The 22037-nt window shown below is 41.2% G+C and overlaps 1 protein-coding gene across 1 annotated transcript in view; it reads right to left on the bottom strand.

Moving 5' to 3' along the window:
- Positions 1-22037, bottom strand: part of LOC134348514 (collagen alpha-2(V) chain-like) — a 296032-nt gene that overhangs the window by 56689 nt on the left and 217306 nt on the right. Inside the window, exons 26-37 of the mRNA XM_063052002.1 lie at positions 21504-21557; positions 12875-12973; positions 11859-11912; positions 11692-11745; positions 11063-11116; positions 10244-10297; positions 4888-4932; positions 4701-4799; positions 3894-4001; positions 3739-3792; positions 2861-2914; positions 2642-2695 (exon numbers count right to left, since the gene is read on the bottom strand). Coding sequence (XP_062908072.1) covers positions 2642-2695; positions 2861-2914; positions 3739-3792; positions 3894-4001; positions 4701-4799; positions 4888-4932; positions 10244-10297; positions 11063-11116; positions 11692-11745; positions 11859-11912; positions 12875-12973; positions 21504-21557 — 783 coding nt within the window. The remainder of the gene's footprint in view (positions 1-2641; positions 2696-2860; positions 2915-3738; positions 3793-3893; positions 4002-4700; positions 4800-4887; positions 4933-10243; positions 10298-11062; positions 11117-11691; positions 11746-11858; positions 11913-12874; positions 12974-21503; positions 21558-22037) is intronic.

Here is a 22037-nt window from a genome sequence, read left to right as displayed (position 1 = left end):
ACATACATAGTCCACCAAACCCAGAACAGACAGTCTTCGAGTTTGAATCTGAATCAGAATTAAATAACATAAAAAATGAGTTTGGGATTACAGTTAATCCTTTCCTGTGTGACGTAGTGCAGACAGCACAGCAAGTTCAAGTTTAAATTGACCTCTCATTCCATTGGTTACATATTGGAGACAGCTCCGACTGCGCTATTCACTGACTTTCTCCCCAGCAGGGGCCCCAGTACATGAGTGGTGATATCTAAATTAATGTGGTCTCCATGAATCAATCCATACTCCGAGGCAGACAAAGTAAAAAGAGATCATACTGGTGATCAATGTTAAGAGTGAAGTCCTTAAGGCCTGGATCCAACAAAGCAAGATGTTGAGCAATGCCTTGCTCATGCTGAAGATCAGGGAAAGCATTTTGAAATCCTCCATCATGCTCACCACTGCACCAGCACTGCATAGCTCAGTTTCCATTTCAGCAACCGCACACTCATCACCAAACCTCTGGCAATGAGCTTGAGCTTTGTTGGTAGAAACCCATCTTGATGCTGCCTCCATAAATGTAGCTTACAGCTTTCCCAAACTCATATTAGAATTACAAAATTATAATGACAGAGGAGGAGCCCATTTTGCTCATCATGTTGGCAGATTTGCTGACGACTCAAGTGAATATGACTGCTGAGCAGCTCAGTAAATCGGGATTACATTCTACAGAAACATGCCTAAATGCTAAAGAATGTGGAATTGTCCAATAGCATTGTACAGCAATTAGAAAATAAAAGCAGAATTGTCCATTCAGCCTCTTGTGACTGCTCCCTCATTTAATACCATAATCACGAAATTTTTTACCTCAGCATCACATTCCTGCATTAACTTCATATCCTTTGATTCTCTAAGTTTCTAAAACTCTTTCTACAATGTATCCTTCCCAGCAAGCACAGAAGTGGCTAGTAACTTCATATCAACTGTTGCAGATATAACTTTGAGGTTTGATCTCTCAGCTCCCAATGCAGTATCAACAAATGCATGCAGCATGTGAAGTGCTATAACATAGTCTAAGAAATCTGTCCTGAAATCCTGCTCAACTGTTAGCCAAGCTGAAGTTCAGACTGCTGCAGTAATGGTGTTGGTGCTTTAAAGAACGTTCAAGGAGTCACAATACCCCGGAAATGTGCCCTCCAGTGGACAATTAGAACTGAATAACAACCTGGAGGAGCAACACCGACCCTATGAGCACAGTTGTGCAGTCCTCTAACAGAGAACAGCATCATTAATGATCCCACCACTTTCCCTCTATCTCCAGCCAATTAGTTTGGACTCCTCTTCTTCACACCGAGATGGTGATGTCCAAGGCTACAGCCTCTTGAAGTTGCCCTCTAAGGCAAATTACTCCTTCCTTCACTGAAAATCAGCAGCCTTCTGCCAGCTAAACTACAGCCACTGGGTTGATACTGCATGGGACCACTAGGATAAACAGAAGCAAGCCAAAAACAGGTACTGAGGGGACATACAAGACTGAAAATCTGAATCTTGTTTGCAATTTGACGTAATTTGGTGAATAAGTTGGAAACAATTCTCATATTATGTTTTTATTTTCATATTGCTGCCAAATAGATATTGTGACCATCAGTGTTGGTTCTGATATTGAACACATGTTGCACTATAAATGTTATAAACAATGTTGAGCTCAAAGATAGCTCCATAATTACAGAGCTAGCATCAAAGTAGAGATGCTTGACAAACCTTCTGAAAGTTCTTTGAGTACATAATGAGTGCAGTGGATAGAGGGGAACATGTGGATATTGTATTCAGTACTTGAATTTCCAGAAGGTGTTCGATAAAGTGCCGCACAAGAGACTTATAAATAAGATAAGGATGCATGGAGTCGGAAGAAGTGTATTGGCAGGGATAGTGGATTGGTTAACTGATATAAGGCAGAGAGTTGGTATAAATGGGTGTTTCTCCGGTTGGCAGTCAGTGGTGAGTGGGGTGCCGCAGGGGTCGGTGCTGGGCCCGCAGCTGTTTACCATTTATATTGATGATTTGGAAGAGGGGACTGAGTGTAGTGTAGCAAAATTTGCTGATGACATTAAACTGAGTGGAAAAGCAAATTGTACAGAGGATGTGGAGAGTCTGTAGAGGGATATAGATAGGTTAAGTGAGTGGGCCAAGGTCTGTCAGATGGAATACAACGTCGGTAAATGCGAGATCATCCACTTTGGAAGGAATAATAGAAGAGCAGATTATTATTTAAATGGTGAAAGATTGCAGCATGCTGTTGTGCAGAGGGACTTGGGAGTGCTTTGGAACGCAACCACAGTCCATGAAATCCAGGAAACATTTAGTATAATTTTAAATTTTCCATGCAAAGAGTTTGCAATGTTGTTGCAGAGCAGAAATCCCCTGTCAATTAGTTTCTGTTTTCTACATTCTATCTCGATACCTGGAGTGACACAATGTGCTGGTACTTAAGGTGTTTTTGTGGCATACATTTATATTCCATTAAAGATTGGATTTAACGAAGACCAGTGAAAACCACCAGAGAAAGAAAACCTTCATTTCATCTCGCTTGGTGCATTTCAAAAGCCAATCACACTGGTGAAAAGGTCGTATCACCGCATTTTCATCTTGAAATATTTTTACTTACTGGAGATCCACGAGATCCCAGAGGGCCAGGAAGTCCAATAGAGCCAGGCTCACCCTACAGTTTTGATTTAAAATAGAAATTAGTTTGTGCCAAGGAGATAAAAACTCAACAAAGTCAAAACTTGGATCAAAAGCTATCCTATTTACTTTACAACAAAAGATTATTTGGCATCAGAATGTGCATTTTATGCAATTTGAGATGAACTTTTGGCTGAATTACCTTATCTCCAGCTATACCAGGACTGCCAGGTAGACCTGGGGAGCCAGGCAGACCCTGTAGCAAAAGAATACAGCAGCAAAGTGTCAATCAAACAACATTTGGCATTTTAAACATAAATAGATAACGGGGGATAGAGTTTATGGGATCATTAATAATCATTGATAATTTGGAGCTGGGAAGAAAGTGCAAGGAGAGGGCAGAAAATTGGGATGTCAGGGATTCTTACACACTTACCCTACTTTATTGGCAAACCTCGATTTTACTTTTCAGTACATTTCCCTCCTAGCTGCTGGGCAAGTTAACGAGTTGGGGCTCACTGTGAGAGTTTTGTCTTCTGCAGGGTCACCTTGGGGCCATTAATATCACTTTGTGGAATTACAGTAATGAACTTTATCAGAATGAAACAGGTGACTTGTCTTAGTTTGTCCGGCAGTGCTAGATTTCATGGCCCACAGAAGCCACTTAACTTACCCAGGATTCATTGCATGCACCTGGCAAGTTAGGAAAGGGCTGCCTCAAGAAATGCTTCATAAGCCAGTAGGAAGAATGGTGAAGGAAGGAGGGGTGAATCCCTTTTGCATTGGTTAAGTGGCAGCATGAGCTACATATCTATCACAGATATATCCCATTATCTTACTTCCCAAGTGATTCTGGAGGGTTATAGGTCGTGCAGACAATTGGGTCTAGCAGGGAGGATACTGTCATTGGCCTGGACTAGTTAGGCCAAAGGGCGTGCTTCCATGCTACATTACTCTATGACTCTAGTTCCAATTGACTTGGTATAGAAGCTTTCAATCTACTTGCAAAGCAGAATATAACTGTGGATGTCACCTAATCAATTTTAGATGCAAGATCAGGAGGGAAAAGTGTTTACTTACTCTAGCACCATCATTGCCTGGATTACCTTCAGATCCTTTTTCACCTGCAATGCCCTACCATTTGAAAACAGAAGTTATTAGACAGGACATAAGCACCAAAGAGCTTGAACTATCTATGCATTCATATAAAAGCATGGGTATGTGTGTTTACTTACTCTCTCGCCCTTAGGACCGGAAGGGCCAGAGGGCCCACGTTCCCCAGGCATTCCTTGAAGACCTGGAGGGCCTGGATCTCCAGTACTACCAGCAGGTCCAGGAGGACCCTGAAATTAAAAAATACAGCAGTCACCAGAAAAAAAATGACAGACAATGTATTAAGATGCAGAGAAATTTGAGAAATCGGGTCATTTGAAGAGCTGCACTTCATAACTTTATTAAATAATTAGACCAACTTCTTTTTTATGCTTTTAGCTGAAAGGACTTTCTACCCATGTCATGCTGATAGCACTTTCCAAATTAAAATTAGATCATGAGAGATAAAAAGCCTTAATTTGGTCATTTGATAAATTATGTGACTAACAGTGGGACTATTTTCCAAAATCATTGATCTGTTCTTAACCATTTAATCCACAAGTGGCCCAAGTATGCAGAGGCCAGGAAAGGGAAAACTAATCTGCAAGGATTCCCTGTTTCTGAGAAGATTATCTGCATCTGTTGGAACCAGTGTATAGGTATCAAATGAGGACAGGATTGGTGTCACCTTTGCAGCCTCCTGCCTTCGCTCCTCAGGATCATGCATGGAAAATGGCCAGTTAGATAAGGTGGAAAAAAAGGGTTTATGACAACTGTGGAAACCTAATATGAGTTACAATCCTTAAGAGAAATTTGGATGGAAAACCTACACATTGAACTCAACCATGTACCCAAACTTCCCGATCTGTTAGAGTCCAATTAGAGAAACTACTGCTGTCTAGAAAATAAGCAAGATGTATTTAACTGTTGTAATCACTGCTTAACTTTACCTTAGGTCCATCTTTGCCAGCAGCTCCTGGAATCCCTCTGGGACCTTGAAGACCGGGAGGACCAGGCAAACCACGTTCACCGGGAGTGCCACGTTCCCCCTGTGATAGTTTATGATGTAATATCAGCAATGGCATGTTTTCTCAAATAGATAATATATATTTTATAATAGGTTGCAATTGTACTCACTCTTGGACCCAATTGTCCTAATGGACCGAGGTCACCCGGGATGCCCTATCAAGAGATAAATTCAAAGAATAAGGTCATTTGAACTTTTTTTATTTACTGGCAACAAACAATGTTCCAATATTTCACTTCTCCTCAATTCAGAATACTTAAATACTTAACTCTTCATAGTTTCAAAATAGCAGGTTAAAAAAGTAAATGCACATTTCTTGTCTGATTAGATATATCATGAATATCACATGAAGAAGAAGAAAGATAAAAGGTGCAACAATTCTAATTAACACATAAATATTTGATGATGCTGTCACTCAGAACTTCTGTCAGTCCTTTTTCAACTTTAAAATTTTAACAGGACAATTTGATAGGTAGATAATCAGGACTATGAGTTTCTTCACATTGGTGCTCAAAATCCTCTTCTCATGTTATGAAGGACAAACAGATCTAACACAAACCAGTCTATGTTGAATTGTCAAATTACAGTACTGTCAAATTATAGTGCTGCCAAATAGTTCGCTAAATTTGTAATGATTGAGAGGGACATTTGATCCCAAAGAGTTCAGATTACCGCCAACATTCTTAAACTTTCAGCTCTGAAAGTGACTATGATATGTCACAGTTGGGTGCCAGTAAAACAAAATGGCTGATAGTTATCTTGCCTGCTTCATGCCTCTTAGCTAGCTAGCCATCCACCACAGTGACTGCTTATCGTAGGTTTGTGTAAGTAAAGGTCCAGATGAAATAAAAAGGGTACTTAAAATTTCTCATGCCAGAATGTGTTCTTTGAGACCTTTAAATTCCCCAGATGATGGGGGTGACAGGCAACAGCTATTTTCCCAGCCCAGGATCACTTGGTTAGTTTGCATTGTTCAGTACTCCAAACAATTCCAGCTTGGTCAAAATACATGGGAAAGTCATTCTTACCAAAATAACATAAACACTAGAAGTCAGATATGACAATAAAAATGAAGGAATATTGCTGAATATTTTCAGCTATAATTATATTACAGTATCAGAACAGGAGTAGATCATACCATCATTTAAGTACACTCCACCTTTAAATAAAAGTGATTTTGTTTTATAGTGAACCAAAAGGTATTAAATAATAATATTAAGGAAAGAAAAATGTAGAAGAATATATTAATGGCAAAGTAATATAAAATAAATACAAAATTAAAACATTTGTTGGAAATGCTGATCAAAGTAAGGTTCAGAAAATTCAAACACAGTAATATACTCTCCCAAATACAGGAATATTATTGCCTCCAAGGTCTTGTTTAGGATACATACTTCTACTTGCATCATTTTATTCATGCCCTCACCACTGACATGGTTAAATTCCAAGAAATCCCTCTTTGACACCATGGTGGGTTCCAAATCAAGTATGTACCAATACAATCTCTTAGAACCTGTTCGGCACAACTTTGTGGGCCGAAGGGCCTGTATTGTGCTGTAGGTTTTCTATGTTTCTACGTTTTCTATGTTTCTAACCACAAGGACAATGATAAATGCTTCATTGCTAGACTGACTTGATATACGGTATAGTTTCTCCACCCTGAGGGTGGCCTCATCTTGGCACATAAGAAGGCCATGGATCAACATGTCAGAACCGGAATGGGAATTGGAATTAAAATATTTGGCTACCAGGGAGTTCTGCTTTTGGTGGATGGAGTGGAGGTGCTTGACAAAGCAGTCCCCCAATTTATGAAGGATCTCACCACTATAGAGGAGGCTGCACTGGGAGCACTGGAGCACTGGAGCACTGGATACAATAGACATCCCCAGCAGATTCACAGGTGAAGCATTGCCTCACCTAAAAGGACATTTGGGAACACTGAATGGAGGTGAATAAGAGGGTGTAAGGACAGGTGTAACACTTTGACCACATGCAGGGGTAAAAATTAGTGGGGAGGAGCAAATGGGCAAGGGAATCACAGAGGGAGCATTAGAGATTAGAGAAGGTAAAAATGTGTTTGGCAGTAGGATCCCTTTGGAAATGGCAGAATTGTGGAGAATGACGTGTTGGATGCAGTAGCTCATAGGGTTGTAGTTAAGGACAGGAGGAACTCTATTTTAGGATTTTTTTTAATATTTAAAAATATCTCTTATCAAAATAAAAACAATTTGCTTCTGAAGTAACATTCATTAGGGGATAGGTTTTTGCTTATAAAATTTAGACATTGCTCAGAAGTATAATATTTGCATTGAGGCTTTTAGCTGTCTGCTTGTTTTTAAAGGATTTTTTTTCCATAAATATAGTACTTTTGGATTGTTGGCAGAGCAAGCATATTGCTTCTCACGCACCTCACCCAAACAACAAAGAGTAACTGGTTCAATAGACCACAACCAGTGAACGCCCAATTGTGGCAACAGATCAAACATACTCTCCTCATAAGTGCATCAATTAATTTCCTGTAAAATAGCCGTAAAACATGTTATTCTATAGGTAAATTATTGAAAACACTTTAAACAAAAGTACTTATTGTTCAAACCTGAATTTAAAAACCTTTCAAAGGGGGCTTGAATTGAATTAAGCCAATAAAGGAGCCTGTGTCGATGATATACACTCACCAATTCATTAACATTTTCCTATGCCAGAAGAGTTGCTTCCATTATCAACCTCTTGGATACAATGCTAATTGTTGTGTGTATTCATTTTACAGGATATAGGTATCACTGGTAAAAAGCAGCATTTATTGCCTATGCAACACACATCAAAGTTGCTGGTGAACGCAGCAGGCCAGGCAGCATCTATAGGAAGAGGTGCAGTCGACGTTTCAGGCCGAGACCCTTCGTCAGGACTAACTGAAGGAAGAGTGAGTAAGGGATTTGAAAGCTGGAGGGGGAGGGGGAGATGCAAAATGATAGGAGAAGACAGGAGGGGGAGGGATAGAGCCGAGAGCTGGACAGGTGATTGGCAAAAGGGGATACGAGAGGAACATGGGACAGGAGGTCCGGGAAGAAAGACGGGGGGGGGGTGACCCAGAGGATGGGCAAGAGGTATATTCAGAGGGACAGAGGGAGAAAAAGGAGAGTGAGAGAAAGAATGTGTGCATAAAAATGAGTAACAGATGGGGTACGAGGGGGAGGTGGGGAATAGCGGAAGTTAGAGAAGTCAATGTTCATGCCATCAGGTTGGAGGCTACCCAGACGGAATATAAGGTGTTGTTCCTCCAACCTGAGTGTGGCTTCATCTTTACAGTAGAGGAGGCCGTGGATAGACATGTCAGAATGGGAATGGGATGTGGAATTAAAATGTGTGGCCACTGGGAGATCCTGCTTTCTCTGGCAGACAGAGTGTAGATGTTCAGCAAAGCGGTCTCCCAGTCTGCGTCGGGTCTCACCAATATATAAAAGGCCACATCGGGAGCACCGGACGCAGTATATCACCCCAGTCGACTCACAGGTGAAGTGATGCCTCACCTAGAAGGACTGTTTGGGGCCCTGAATGGTGGTAAGGGAGGAAGTGTAAGGGCATGTGTAGCACTTGTTCCGCTTACACGGATAAGTGCCAGGAGGGAGATCAGTGGGGAGGGATGGGGGGGACGAATGGACACGGGAGTTGTGTAGGGAGCGATCCCTGCGGAATGCAGAGAGAGGGGGGGAGGGAAAGATGTGCTTAGTGGTGGGATCCCGTTGGAGGTGGCGGAAGTTACGGAGAATAATATGTTGGACCCGGAGGCTGGTGGGGTGGTAGGTGAGGACCAGGGGAACCCTATTCCTAGTGGGGTGGTGGGAGGATGGAGTGAGAGCAGATGTACGTGAAATGGGGGAGATGCGTTTAAGAGCAGAGTTGATAGTGGAGGAAGGGAAGCCCCTTTCTTTAAAAAATGAAGACATCTCCCTCGTCCTAGAATGAAAAGCCTCATCCTGAGAGCAGATGTGGCGGAGACGGAGGAATTGCGAGAAGGGGATGGCGTTTTTGCAAGAGACAGGGTGAGAAGAGGAATAGTCCAGATAGCTGTGAGAGTCAGTAGGCTTTTAGTAGACATCAGTGGATAAGCTGTCTCCAGAGACAGAGACAGAAAGATCTAGAAAGGGGAGGGAGGTGTTGGAAATGGACCAGGTAAACTTGAGGGCAGGGTGAAAGTTGGAGGCAAAGTTAATAAAGTCAACGAGTTCTGCATGCGTGCAGGAAGCAGCGCCAATGCAGTCGTCGATGTAGCGAAGGAAAAGTGGGGGACAGATACCAGAATAGGCACGGAACATAGATTGTTCCACAAACCCAACAAAAAGGCAGGCATAGCTAGGACCCATACGGGTGCCCATAGCTACACCTTTAGTTTGGAGGAAATGGGAGGAGCAAAAGGAGAAATTATTAAGAGTAAGGACTAATTCCGCTAGACGGAGCAGAGTGGTGGTAGAGGGGAACTGATTAGGTCTGGAATCCAAAAAGAAGCGTAGAGCTTTGAGACCTTCCTGATGGGGGATGGAAGTATATAAGGACTGGACATCCATGGTGAAAATAAAGCGGTGGGGGCCAGGGAACTTAAAATCATCGAAAAGTTTAAGAGTGTGAAAAGTGTCACGAACATAGGTCGGAAGGGATTGAACAAGGGGTGATAAAACAGTGTCTATCCCTGACATAGAAAGTAGTGCAGAGGCTCCTTCCAAGAGACTGGATTGCAGGATGTCATCAGAGAACATTTTAAAGACATTTTTTTAAGAGTTGTTGTGGAGCTCCCTATAGGTTAGACTGAGAAAGGGTGGTAGATTTCTTCCTGAGAAGGACATAATTGAACTCAATATTTCTTTCAAGGCATTCCTGATGACTAGCTTTTGGTTCACCAAACAAGATTATTAACTGGCTTTGTAGTTCTAAACTGTGGTGGTGACTCTGAATTACAGGATCCTAAGGAAAGTAAAGTTTGTACATGAGGCAAAACTGGTCCTTATTTCACCATTATCATGTCAGATTTATTGTCATATGCACAAGTACAATGAGGTACAAATACAATTAAAAACTTGCTTGCAGCAGCATCACAGAAAGGTAGATCCAGAAACATTATTAATTCATGTTCAATTCCAGAGACTTCATTCATATGAAAACACATTTAATGTTCACTCTAAAATTACTTTAATTGGTCTGTTCTTGTAATTGATCCCAGTTTCAACAGAATGGAATGAACTACTTAGTCAAAAAGCTAAATTCTACTTCTATCATTGCTCAGTTAGATTCCACTTTCATGCTTCTTTATCTGGTTTAAGTAATAATTTCATGGCAGAATTACCATAATCTTTCATTAAGATTTCAAGTATATTTATGTGGATAGATATTTCCTTTTTATTAACTGTCAATAGCTTAGTTACATATCTTTTGGTATACCCAACAAACAGAAAAAAATATCAAACGTTATCTTACCTCACTTCCAGGTTTACCAGATTCACCAGGAGGACCTGGAGGTCCAGGGAGACCCTAAGACATTCAAATGAACAAATTAAAATGATATTTAGTTGTGGTGTAGGTGACAGTCAGAAGGAAAACGCAAGAATGCAGGAAGATACATATGATCTGGCCTTTCACTTTTCCTATAATCAAATGGTTGATATTTTCAGAGTAAGATGCACAAGTTATAAAGGCCAAGGTGGTGCTGAAATACTTTGTAGATGTACATACAATGATGTTGGCTACTGATATTGAAGCAAATAGTTCAAAGTCCTGTAATTACACCATTGGACAACTGTATAAAAATGTTGAACTAAAATTTCATTGATCACATTTATTTTTAAAATTTCTAAAATAGTAGATTTAGCAAGTGTTTGGAAATCACTCTTTCGTATTGTGATTTCATGGGTAATTGATTCCAGGTTGTGCTGTAGAGATCTCCTATGGTATCCATTAACTAAGGCTTTGTGATTTCTTTATTCAAATTGTAACTATGATCAAAGAATCTGTCAACAAGATAATTCAACTTCAAAGTACTGACATAATAAATACTTAATTTCTAAATATATTACACAAAATAGTGTATCTAATATATAAAATTTCATGTGCCCATCTAACATTACGAATGACACTCAGTGCTGACAGAAGAGGTAAATGATTTCACCAGGATTTAGCATTTAAAGTTACTATTAGAAAGACACTAATTGTTATCTATTCCAGCCTTGCATACTGACAAAAATGTTTCAGGAATTATTCAACAGTAAAGTTTGAACCAAAATGTATTTCTTTACATACCTGGAACCCTGGAGGACCAGGAGGACCTTGTTCCCCTCTGTCACCTGCTTTGCCCTGTCCAGAGGCAAAACAAAAATCCATCAAGCTTATTTGGCTTTTTATTTGCAGTGAAGTTACAATTAAATTGTTCAAATATATAATATTAATTTCACTATAAGTAACACAGAGCTCTACATGCTTAAGATTTGCTTCTATGTGTTGAAACTAGATTGTCATTTAATCCTGGAATTAAGTATTTACTAAATCTAGCAAAATTGATCTTGTTTGGTTTTCCCAATTTGGTCAAGCTCATGATGGCATTTGCTTAAATTAACATACTTAGAGAGAAAAAAGTACTGTCCTTGCCCTGCTGCAAGGTCATAAGAGGATATTATCTATCAGTTGTTCTGGTATCCATCAGGCTCAAACGAGATTATTGTTCTTCATTAGAACAATATTTTGATCTTGGTTAATCCATTAAAACATGAAAGACATCCACTTATCATATTGTTCTATTATATTAGCAATGTTGTGCTTTTGGTCTTAAAAATGGTAATTAACTGATGAATTTATGAATCCAAATTATATCTATCCAGTGATGACATTATAAATACACAAAGACATAACTTAGTGGGGGTGGTTGGACTTACCTTTGGACCAACATGGCCCTGAGGTCCAGTTTCTCCATCCTTGCCAGGAGTGCCCTAATATCAAAGTGAAAAATAGAAAGAAGCCTGAACAAACAGCTTTTATTATAGTAACTTTTAAAAAAGAGAACTTGTGAACAATTTGCAAGTCATTAAAAGTGGTCACTTACTCTTTGACCTGGCGCACCAGGTGATCCCCTCTCACCGGTCTTACCTGGATCACCCTACAAGTACAAGCTTATTAGCAAGGCAATTTAATATGGATAGTAACTACCTGTGCTATATGCATAACTGCACACCGTAAGGATGATATTGTTTTTATTTTTGTTCATGTGTTTGTTGCCTTTCCTGCGAGCATAATAATCACCTTTTCTAAATATTCAATAATAAAGATTTCTGCATCTTATAATCTTTAGTTTAAATTTCTCAGTTGTAATTAATAAACTAAACAAAACTAAACATTTTCAAAAGCGACTGTAAATGTCAACCATGTAAAACTAATGTGTTCATTCAATTTTGATTTGGGAATGATTCTGAAAATGTGGATGAAGAGAACTGACTTTATTTGTCTGTGGAGTATGCTAGGCACTGTATGGTGGCAGCAGCCTGGAAAGGCAGCTGACTTTGAACACACACAATGCAGCTAAAACCAATTTCATTTTAGTTCAGCGAAGATATATTCCCTGACTGAAAATTTCTTAGCATGTGAAAATACATGATTGTGTTGAGTATGATTAACAGCAAGTAACATACCAGACTGAAACATAAATAAAGAACTGAATGAAAACCCTGAAAAATCCAAGCCCTATATATTATTATAAGCTAATTATCAGCAGTGACAATTGTTTGGCATTGAACTCTGTGAATTTATAACAAATCATCGATAGAAAATAGGACGCAGTGTAGCCGGTGTAAGTACAGTGTATTATTATTTTCAGGGCTACAGAGGAAAAGAGAGGGAATAGAATTAATTTGATTATCCTCTTGAAAACAAGTATTGACCCAATGGACCAAATAACCTGCTTGTGTCAGAAGTAAAGAATTAGCTCCCTGTTGACATAGCACACACAGAAATTCTGCTCTCCTTTATGATTTTAATTCATTTAGCAAGTGACGGGTGCGAAACGGATATTTTTGATATTTCATACCAATATATTGCAAATTGAATAACAGGTGTGTTACTTACGACATTACCCCTTGGCCCTACAGTACCCATAGAACCAGGTGAACCCCTCATTCCACTTGGTCCAGGTGAACCTGGGCGTCCATCCTCCCCTGGTGGACCCTGGCAACATAGCAACATTGATACAAATAAGTACACCATGCATAGGACATTATTTCATGTGATATATGCTCTCTCTACAAATGGATGCAATATCATCAGGAAACAAAAATTATTGAAAACATTATCCAATATTTCTTCTGAAATGAGGGGGAGTTATGGGTCACAATGTCAGATTAATAATAATATTAATTAATAATGAAGCCTTTTGCACAGGAAGATGTACTTTGTCTCTTCAAGCCTCTGAGAGGCCCATGCTGATTTTTTTCACACTGAACTTGTAGGATATTAGCTCAGCAATGGAAGAAAGAATTGTGAAGCAAAAAAAAACATGTTCATTCAAGACTGGAGCTATTTTATAATCATTGCAATAATCAACTTTCTTATTAGTGTTAACTATATACTACCATGATAAAATTTTAGAAAGCCAAGTGCATTCACAGTGCACAAAAGGTAAAACCACAACAATGAAATAATTGAAGATTTCAAATTGAGGGGAAGGAAGAAATACATTTACTAATTCTCAGTATTAAAAGGCAAACCACCATATACCTCAGACAATTATCAGTGCTAGCTCCATCAGTCAATATACAGAGGATGAATAGATATGATGGGGTTATCTCAACTTTATCTATTGTAACAGACACAATGGGCTAAATTGCTTCTTCTGGTGCTGCAAAGTGATTCTGTAAGAAGGAAGAACAGAAGCCTCCTGAATTCTGCTCAGTTATTCAGCAAGAATAGGGCTGATTTTCTACCCCGATGCCATTTTCATGCCCTATTCTTGTGACCTTTGATTCCACTAACATCTAAAAATCTATCAATCTCTGTTTTGAATTAGATCAGTGACTGAGTTTCTATAGTCACCTGGGTGGAGAATTCCAAAGATTTACCTCTTACCAAGTGAAGAGATTTCTCATTTCAGTCCTAAACAGACTATCTCTTCTTTGGAGGCCGTGATTCCTAAGTGAAGACTCCTCAACCAGGTAAAATATCCTCCATATTTCTGCCCCGTTGAGATGTTTTAAAACTTTGAATGTATAAATAAGGTTTGCCTCACATTCTCCTAATTTTAAACAATTGTGGTCTCGTCCTCACATGGACAGACCTGCTCTTCAAGGAACCAGTCTCATGAAACATCATTGCACTTCCTCTGTAAGAAATGGATTATTTTTTGGAAAGGAAACCAAAATTGTAATGCATATTCCATAGATAGGCAGAGCTAGGGTATACCAAGTATACCACTTCAATTGTTTCTCTTTCATGGGCTTACTGTTGCAAAAAAAAACTGCAACAGCTTTTTTAAACATGACTTCTTTTCAAAAATCCACGTTGGTTTCACTCAATCATTTATACATTTAATTTTTTTTTGGTATGTTATACATTCTGTACTTGGTGTGACTTCTGCAATGAATCTTTCAACTACAATCCCAAATTAGATATAGTACTTAATGGGTTGTACTGAGCTCAGTCTAACCCACATTTCATGTCACCACTACAAGATCCCACAGTTCTATTAGTTTTCTGCAGCCCCATGAGACGCAGGAGCTTCTGTCCAGCAGAATCATCTAAAGAGTGCGCCAGTGGTAGAATGCGTGGTCCCATTCCGAGACTGCACCAGCAGCATTCAATTTACGCAGCGAAGGACAGTTTAATTTTTTCTAAATGTTCCTAATAAGAGACGCTTAAAAACAGCAGACGTTAATTTCAGTTCTTTTATTTAAAAATTATAGTAAAATAACAATGGCTAAAAATAGCAAGTTTGTTTATTGAAGGCATTAAGATATTTTAGCTAAAAGCATAAAGTTTGGTAAAAGAAATAAATAAATAGGTCAATGATTGCACTCAGATGAATAGGCTGCAATTGTCTCATCAGCCCCAGCAAAGCTAAACCTAAACAGCTATGTACAAAGTATCCCCACCCTGCCCACCCAATCCCTTAGCTCAGGACATGTGCATGTTGGCTCCAGAGTCAATGCCAAGTCCTATTGCAGAGCAGCTGGTCAGCTGTACTATCAGCAGTCAGGATAGTGTGAGATGCACCTCACCAGCTGTTCTCTATCAATCACCAGGGAAAGTATATTTTGTCCACATATTAGTAACCTACAATCACTAGTGTGACGAGAATACACATAAAATTAAGATGTTTGCTGGCCTGGGTTAGCATCAGTGGCATCAGCAGTTGGTCTGCCACCTGCCCTCAGGGGAAGGAGAGATAAGGAACAATGGAGCAGCGTCTGGAGATGTGTAATGAAGGGACGGGGGAGAGAGAGCTGTCTGGAGCGGCTCCCCCCTTTGAACCCTGAACTGTTTGAAGTGGTGGACAGGCGACGCCCCAGCAGGGGGATAAAAAGGGACAGGTTCGCTAAGGCAGCACACACACGCCACCCGAGGTAACGAGACCCTGGAAGCGGCACGCTTCTCACGAGTCGGTGGGAAGTACCAGACAACGGCCAGGGTGGAAAGGTACGATCAGCGGGAACCCGGTGTGTGTCTGCCCTTGCCTGGGTGCCGGGTTCACTGCAGAGGATCGACCGCATCTGGAGGAGGGGTCACAGTCGGTGACCTCAGGTGACATCACCAAGGACCCGCCCAAAAGCTGCTTGTGAGCCTTATCGCCGGTCTGTGAGTGAAGCCGTGTCTGAATGATCAGTTGTTCCTGTTCCCTCTCTCCCTCCCCCCACATTGTCCATCGCCATGGTAACGATTACTGCGAACTGAACTACTAAACTGGACTGAACTTTGAGTCACTTTGAAATTTGGTCATTTACCCCTAGACAACGATAGAGCTTGATTGATGCTGTTATCTTAATTCTGTGCACATGTGTGGTTATCATTGCTGAACTGTTGCATTTATTATCCTTTCCATTACTGTGTTGCTTGTTTCTTTAATAAAACTTTCTTAGTTCTAGTAATCCAGACTCCAACTGAGTGATCTATTTCTGCTGGTTTGGCAACCCAGTTACAGGGTACGTAACATAAGTGGGGTTCTCGTCCGGGATTTTGAACGCTAAATTTGGGACGGAGTAAATTGATTGGGTTAAAATTCCCAAAAGAAAGAAAAGACAAACAGCAGAAATGGAGGCTGAGGAATTTATAAAGGCGCCGACCTTGGAGGCATTAGAGGATGCCAGGAAATCAGAATTGATAGCTGTGGCCAAACGGTTGAATCTTGCTAAGGTGAAGTCGACAATGAGGAGAGAGGAGATACACAGAGCTATTGTAGAGCACTATGTATCTAAAGGTGTGTTTCCCCAAGGTGAGCTGGGGGTGGTGTCTATTGAAAAACCTGCTGGAGACGCGGTACAGGTACAGCTTGAAAAACTGAGACTCGAGCACGAGTTCCGGGTACGGCAGTTAGAACACGAAGAGAAGGAGAGAGAGTTAGAAAGGCAAGAGAGGGACAGACAGTTGGAGAGAGAGGAGAAACAGAGGGAAAGGGAATTTGAGCTGGAGAAGTTAAAGATAAGGGCCGAGCAGGGGCTCGTGCCGAACCAAGGTGGAGGGTTCCGGGTGACCCAGGAGGTTAGGCTGGTTCCCCCATTTGACGATACCGACATGGATCGGTACTTCCTCCACTTCGAAAAAGTGGCTATAAGTCAGGACTGGCCGAGGGATAAGTGGGTTGTTTTACTTCAGAGTGTACTGAAAGGGAAGGCCCAAGAAGCTTACTCCGCTTTGTCCGCGGAAGATGCCCAGAGGTATGAGGTGGTGAAAGAGGCCATCCTCAGGATTTATGAGTTGGTCCCGGAGGCATACCGGCAGAGGTTCTGAAATGCGAGGAAACAGTGGGACCACACATATTTGGAGTTTGCCCGTGAGATGCAGACATATTGTGAGCGTTGGTGCGCCTCGAAGGGGGCAGAGGGGGATTATGACAGACTGCTACAACTGATCCTGATTGAGCAGTTTAAAGGTTGTTCCCCGAGGGTATGAGACCCTACCTCGATGAGAAAGAGGCAGCCACGTTAGCCGCAACTGCTAAGTTAGCGGATGAGTATGTGTTGATGCATAAAATGAAGTTTGCCCCGAGTTAAGGCTACCAGAAGGGTAGTCAGGACGGCAGGGAGAGTCCGCCGGAAAAGTCAGAAAGTAAGCCGGGGACTAGTGAAAAGGATAAGGTAGACCGGGAGCAGTCTGGTAGGAAGTCTCCTGGGGTCGTCTGTTATAATTGTGGGAAAGTCGGACACTTTGCGTCCAGGTGCTTTGCCCCAAAGAAGGAGACGGGAAAAGGAAAAACGGCAATTTTGAATGGCTGTATCGAGCTGTTAAGCGAACCGCTAGGGAAGGACAGGTCTGAAAAAGTCCAGGAAGGGCGCGAGAGGTTTATCTCGGCCGGATTGGTGTCAGTGAAGGAGGGGTTAAAACCAGTTCCAGTGCGGATCTGGAGAGACACGGGAGCGTGTCAGTCACTAATACTGAAGAGTGTATTAGAGTTTAGCTCAGAGACTGAGACTGGGGAGGTAGAGGTCAAAGTTGTTGGGGAAGGGACAGAGTCAGTCCCTTTGCACCAGATACACTTACAAAGCAACCTGGTCTCTGGACTAGTCACGATCGGAGTGAGGTCCGAATTACCGATGAAAGACGTGGAAGTCTTGCTCGGTAATGACATCGCCGGAGGAATCGTGTTCCCAGTCGTGAGATTGACAGGTCAGCCTGCCAGCATTGAGGCCCCGCCCATGGACTCACAGGTTCATCACGGGCCCGCGATAGTGAATTTAGCTGAAACGTTTCTGCCATCCTTGTATGAGACGGGGTGTAGTGAGACAAGAGGTAGTGAGGGAGCTGGGACGGACGTAGCAGTAGGCAGGAAAGAATTTGTGCAGACGCAGGAGTGAGACGAGGGCTGATGGTTTTGGCAGAGACAGCTCTCTCTGACACAGCTTTAACAAGGGAACTAGTAGGCTATTGTGTAGAGGAGGAAGTGCTGAAGGAAACAGTTGGTGGAATCATGAAAGAGATTTACCGGCTGCCCAGGGGGAAGAATGTTATTGATCATGACCGACGCGAACTGAGATGGTCACCGGCTTTTGATATGCTAACAAACCTAGTCGGTGTTAGCGTGGAAATCAAAGAAGCTAGGGGCCCCCTGATAAGAGGAAAAAACCATTTTGAAAAGATTAGGATGGGATCGATCAGATGGGAGAAGGCTATTGTTTTGGCCAGGTCTACTGATAAGGTCTCTCCCTTAATCCCCGAACAAAGCGAATCTTTAGAAGAAGTAATTAAACGACTCGCACCCGTGTGTTTGATTGTCCCGAGGCAATGCAAAGAACTGGGACGTTGGGTGATTGTTGTTACAATAGGTTAGCCTAGTAAACAACACCCATACTTAATAAGTAATTCACTGACTAAAGGGCTGAGGAACACAGAGGTGTGTATTGGCAATTTAATACGGCTGTCTGAAGCCAGCTTGATAGTGAACCTTGAAAAAAATGAATTCGGCCACACGAGGGTCACTTACCTGGGAATTGTGGTGACACAGGGGCAGCTGGCAGTGATGCAAGCTACAGTGCAGGCTATCGCTGACCTCCCAACCCCGACAGACAAGAGGGCCCTCAGATGGCTCTTGGAGATGGTGGGGTACTGCAGGAAGTTTTGCAATAACTCTGCGGTCAATACCCGTCCCCCTCCTACTAAGCCCTTGCGAGAGAAAACTGAGTCGGAATGGGACGACCCTTGTTATTGTGGTCTGGGACAAAACCAAATGAGAGGTTACATTGGTCGCAATTCATCAGTGTTTTTGGCCACTATGAAGTTTGCTGAGTTGGGGCCTGGTCTAAGGGATTATTAATAACACGTGTAAAAGGAACAGAAAATGCGATGACTGTCAAGGTGTTGACAATTTCAAATTCTCTGTATTAGCCAAATAACTGATAAAGATGTATATTTGTGTGTGTATCAAATAATGTATTCATGTTTGTCATTTTTACCTCCCGGTAAAAATCCTTAAAGGGGGGAAGTGTGACGAGAATACACATAAAATTAAGATGTTTGCTGGCCTGGGTTAGCATCAGTGACATCAGCAAGTGGTCTGCCACCTGCCCTCAGGGGAAGGAGAGATAAGGAACAATGGAGCAGCGTCTGGAGATGTGTAATGAAGGGACGGGAGAGAGAGCTGTCTGGAGCGGCTCCCCCCTTTGAACCCTGAACTGTTTGAAGTGGTGGACAGGCGATGCCCCAGCAGGGGGATAAAAAGGGACAGGTTCGCTAAGGCACACACACGACACCCGAGGTAACGAGACCCTGGAAGCGGTACGCTTCTCACGAGTCGGTGGGAAGTACCAGACAACGGCCAGGGTGGAAAGGTACGATCAGCGGGAACCCGGTGTGTGTCCACCCTCGCTTGGGTGCCGGGTTCACTGCAGAGGATCGACCGCATCTGGAGGAGGGGTCACAGTCGGTGACCTCAGGTGACATCACCAAGGACCTGCCCAAAAGCTGCTTGTGAGCTATCTCGCCGGTCTGTGAGTGAAGCCGTGTCTGAATGATCAGTTGTTCCTGTTCCTCTCTCCCTCCCCCCACATTGTCCATCGCCAGGGCAACGATTACTGCGAACTGAGCTACGAAACTGGACTGAACTTTGAGTCACTTTGAAATTTGGTCATTTACCCCTAGACAACGATAGAGCTTAATTGATGCTGTTATCTTAATTCTGTGCACATGTGTGGTTATCATTGCTGAACTGTTGCATTTATTATCCTTTCGATTACTGTGTTGCTTGTTTCTTTAATAAAACTTTCTTAGTTCTAGTAATCCAGACTCCAACTGAGTGATCCATTTCTGCTGGTTTGGCAACCCAGTTACGGGGTACGTAACACTAGTTTGTAGAATCAAGTGCTTCCTTATATAGATGACTAATTCAAAGAAAAGGTAGAAAAGATTCTATCCAGTGGAGTGGTCAAAATTAGAATACTTTAAAAAAATCAAGATATATTTTCAAGAGAGTAAATCCTTCTCAGTGTTGCAGTGAGTGATTCAAGCAGCAATATAGTTTCCCTGTCCTTTGATACAGGTAACTCTAATTCTGTGTGAATGTTGGTGGTAACAAATCTTAGATGATCCATTAGCATCAAACAGATTGTTGATTACATTTTAAAAAGCATGGCCCATGGAACAGTGATGAGCTCGGACTGCAACCTGGATCTTTATGTTAAAGTGGACCAGTGGGGAAATCTGAAAGGTGCAGCCCATTTCCAGGTGCAATAACTAATAAGCATTGAAAACTTCAGCAGCACCACACCAAATTCCAGGTCTACATATATATATATATAATTGTAATTGATCCATCCAGCCAAAATGTGAATTGCCATGCCGAGTGAATACCTGGATGATTTTGCTAACACTTGTCAAACTCAACCTTTCAATAATTTTTACTTTGCTCTGAGCAATAATACTCATCTCAAAGGGTATTTTAATAAATAATCATTTTCTAGGTTTATAAACCAACTTCTTTAACAATGCGCAGTGTTTTCTTAAGAAGAAAGGGAAAGAGAATGGTGACATTTTATTCTGCTGCATGGGCAGTAAGGTAAGATTGCATTTGTTATCTGATTCTGACAAAAGCTGTTTAGAGATGCTCACTAAAACAGATAACATTATTATTCTAGCATGTTGATCTTCTTTTTCTCCCTGGACTTATTTATTTATTGACATACAGCGTGGAGTAGGCCCTTCTATCCCTTCAGGCTGCGTTGCCTAGCAACTCTCCAATTTACTGCTAGCCTAATCACAGGACAATTTACAATGACCAATTAACCTACCAAGCACTACATGCAAGGAAACCAGAACAATCTTCTAGCACTCCAGAGGATGCTCTGATTAAGCAATAAGCAGAAATTATATTGAAACAACATCCTTCTAATTAAGAAACTTTATTGATTGGTCACACTTTTTTGGGCACATGGCCAAGTGGTTAAGGCGTTCGTCTAGTTATCTCAAGGTCGCTAGTTCAAGCCTCAGCTGTGGCAGCGTGTTTGTGCCCTTGAGCAAGGCACTTAACCACACATTGCTCTAGTGTCTGTGCGAAGAGTGGCGCCCCACACAGACTTCCAACCTGCGCCTTGTAAGGCATGAAAATGCCCGATGCAGGCCTCTCATGGTCTGAGTCGACATTCCCTCCCTCTCACACTTTTTTATCAAGTATTTTAACTAATGAACTCAGTTAACATTTGCAGAATCAGGAGAAGCAAAACATTTGAAGGAACTGTTCAGAACGTAAAGTTTGTTAATTTTATAAATCAACTTTATCAAACAGTTAATGAGATGATAGTGTTTATCTGCATTTGTTAAAGTGCTCCACACCTAATCAATAGCTTTTCATCGAACAGGTATTATTATGTATGTTATTGTAGTAGCCATAGACTATCTGTGCTGTACATAATGGTTAGGAATAAACGTCAATGATACTGAAAAATAAACCTTAATTAACATAATATAAGAAGCAAGGCCACAAGAAAAACAAGACTAAATAAAGCATAACAACATCCTAGTGAACATCCTTCCTGTGTCATAATCTGATCTGAATACATACCGTAGCTCCAGGTTTGCCCTCTGCACCTGTGACTCCTGAATTTCCTGTAAGGCCCTGTAATTTTAATGGAAACCTATTTAATGTTTGAAGTCTATCATTAAAATATTAGTAAATATTGTGTAACAAGATGCAGATTAATCCAGTAAATATGTGACCAGTTGGCCGATTTATGACAATACATCTAAACCCAAAAAGTAGAATTTTAGTATTGGAAATGAATTTATTATAACTTTTCATCTCTCTCCAGATTCAGTAAATGAAATATTTCAATTAAACATGTTACTTGCTGAGGCAAACATTTGACTTACAAATAAATAAGATTTTAAATTGCAATGTCTTGGCAAGTTACTGTATAGGATTTTTAAAAGTACTTTCCTGTTTTAAATTTCATTCCATCTCAGTTTCTTTGTATTCCGTTTTCTTTTACATCAAATGCTGATTTTTGCCACTATAACTGGCTAAACTGAAAACCACTGAAGAGGCTGAAGGGAACTTGCAGGGTTAGCCCGCAACAATAGTTATTTAACAACTATT

The sequence above is a fragment of the Mobula hypostoma genome, chromosome 6 (genome assembly GCF_963921235.1).
Source record: "Mobula hypostoma chromosome 6, sMobHyp1.1, whole genome shotgun sequence".
NCBI lineage: Eukaryota > Metazoa > Chordata > Chondrichthyes > Myliobatiformes > Myliobatidae > Mobula > Mobula hypostoma.
This window is presented reverse-complemented; position numbering and strand designations above follow the sequence as displayed.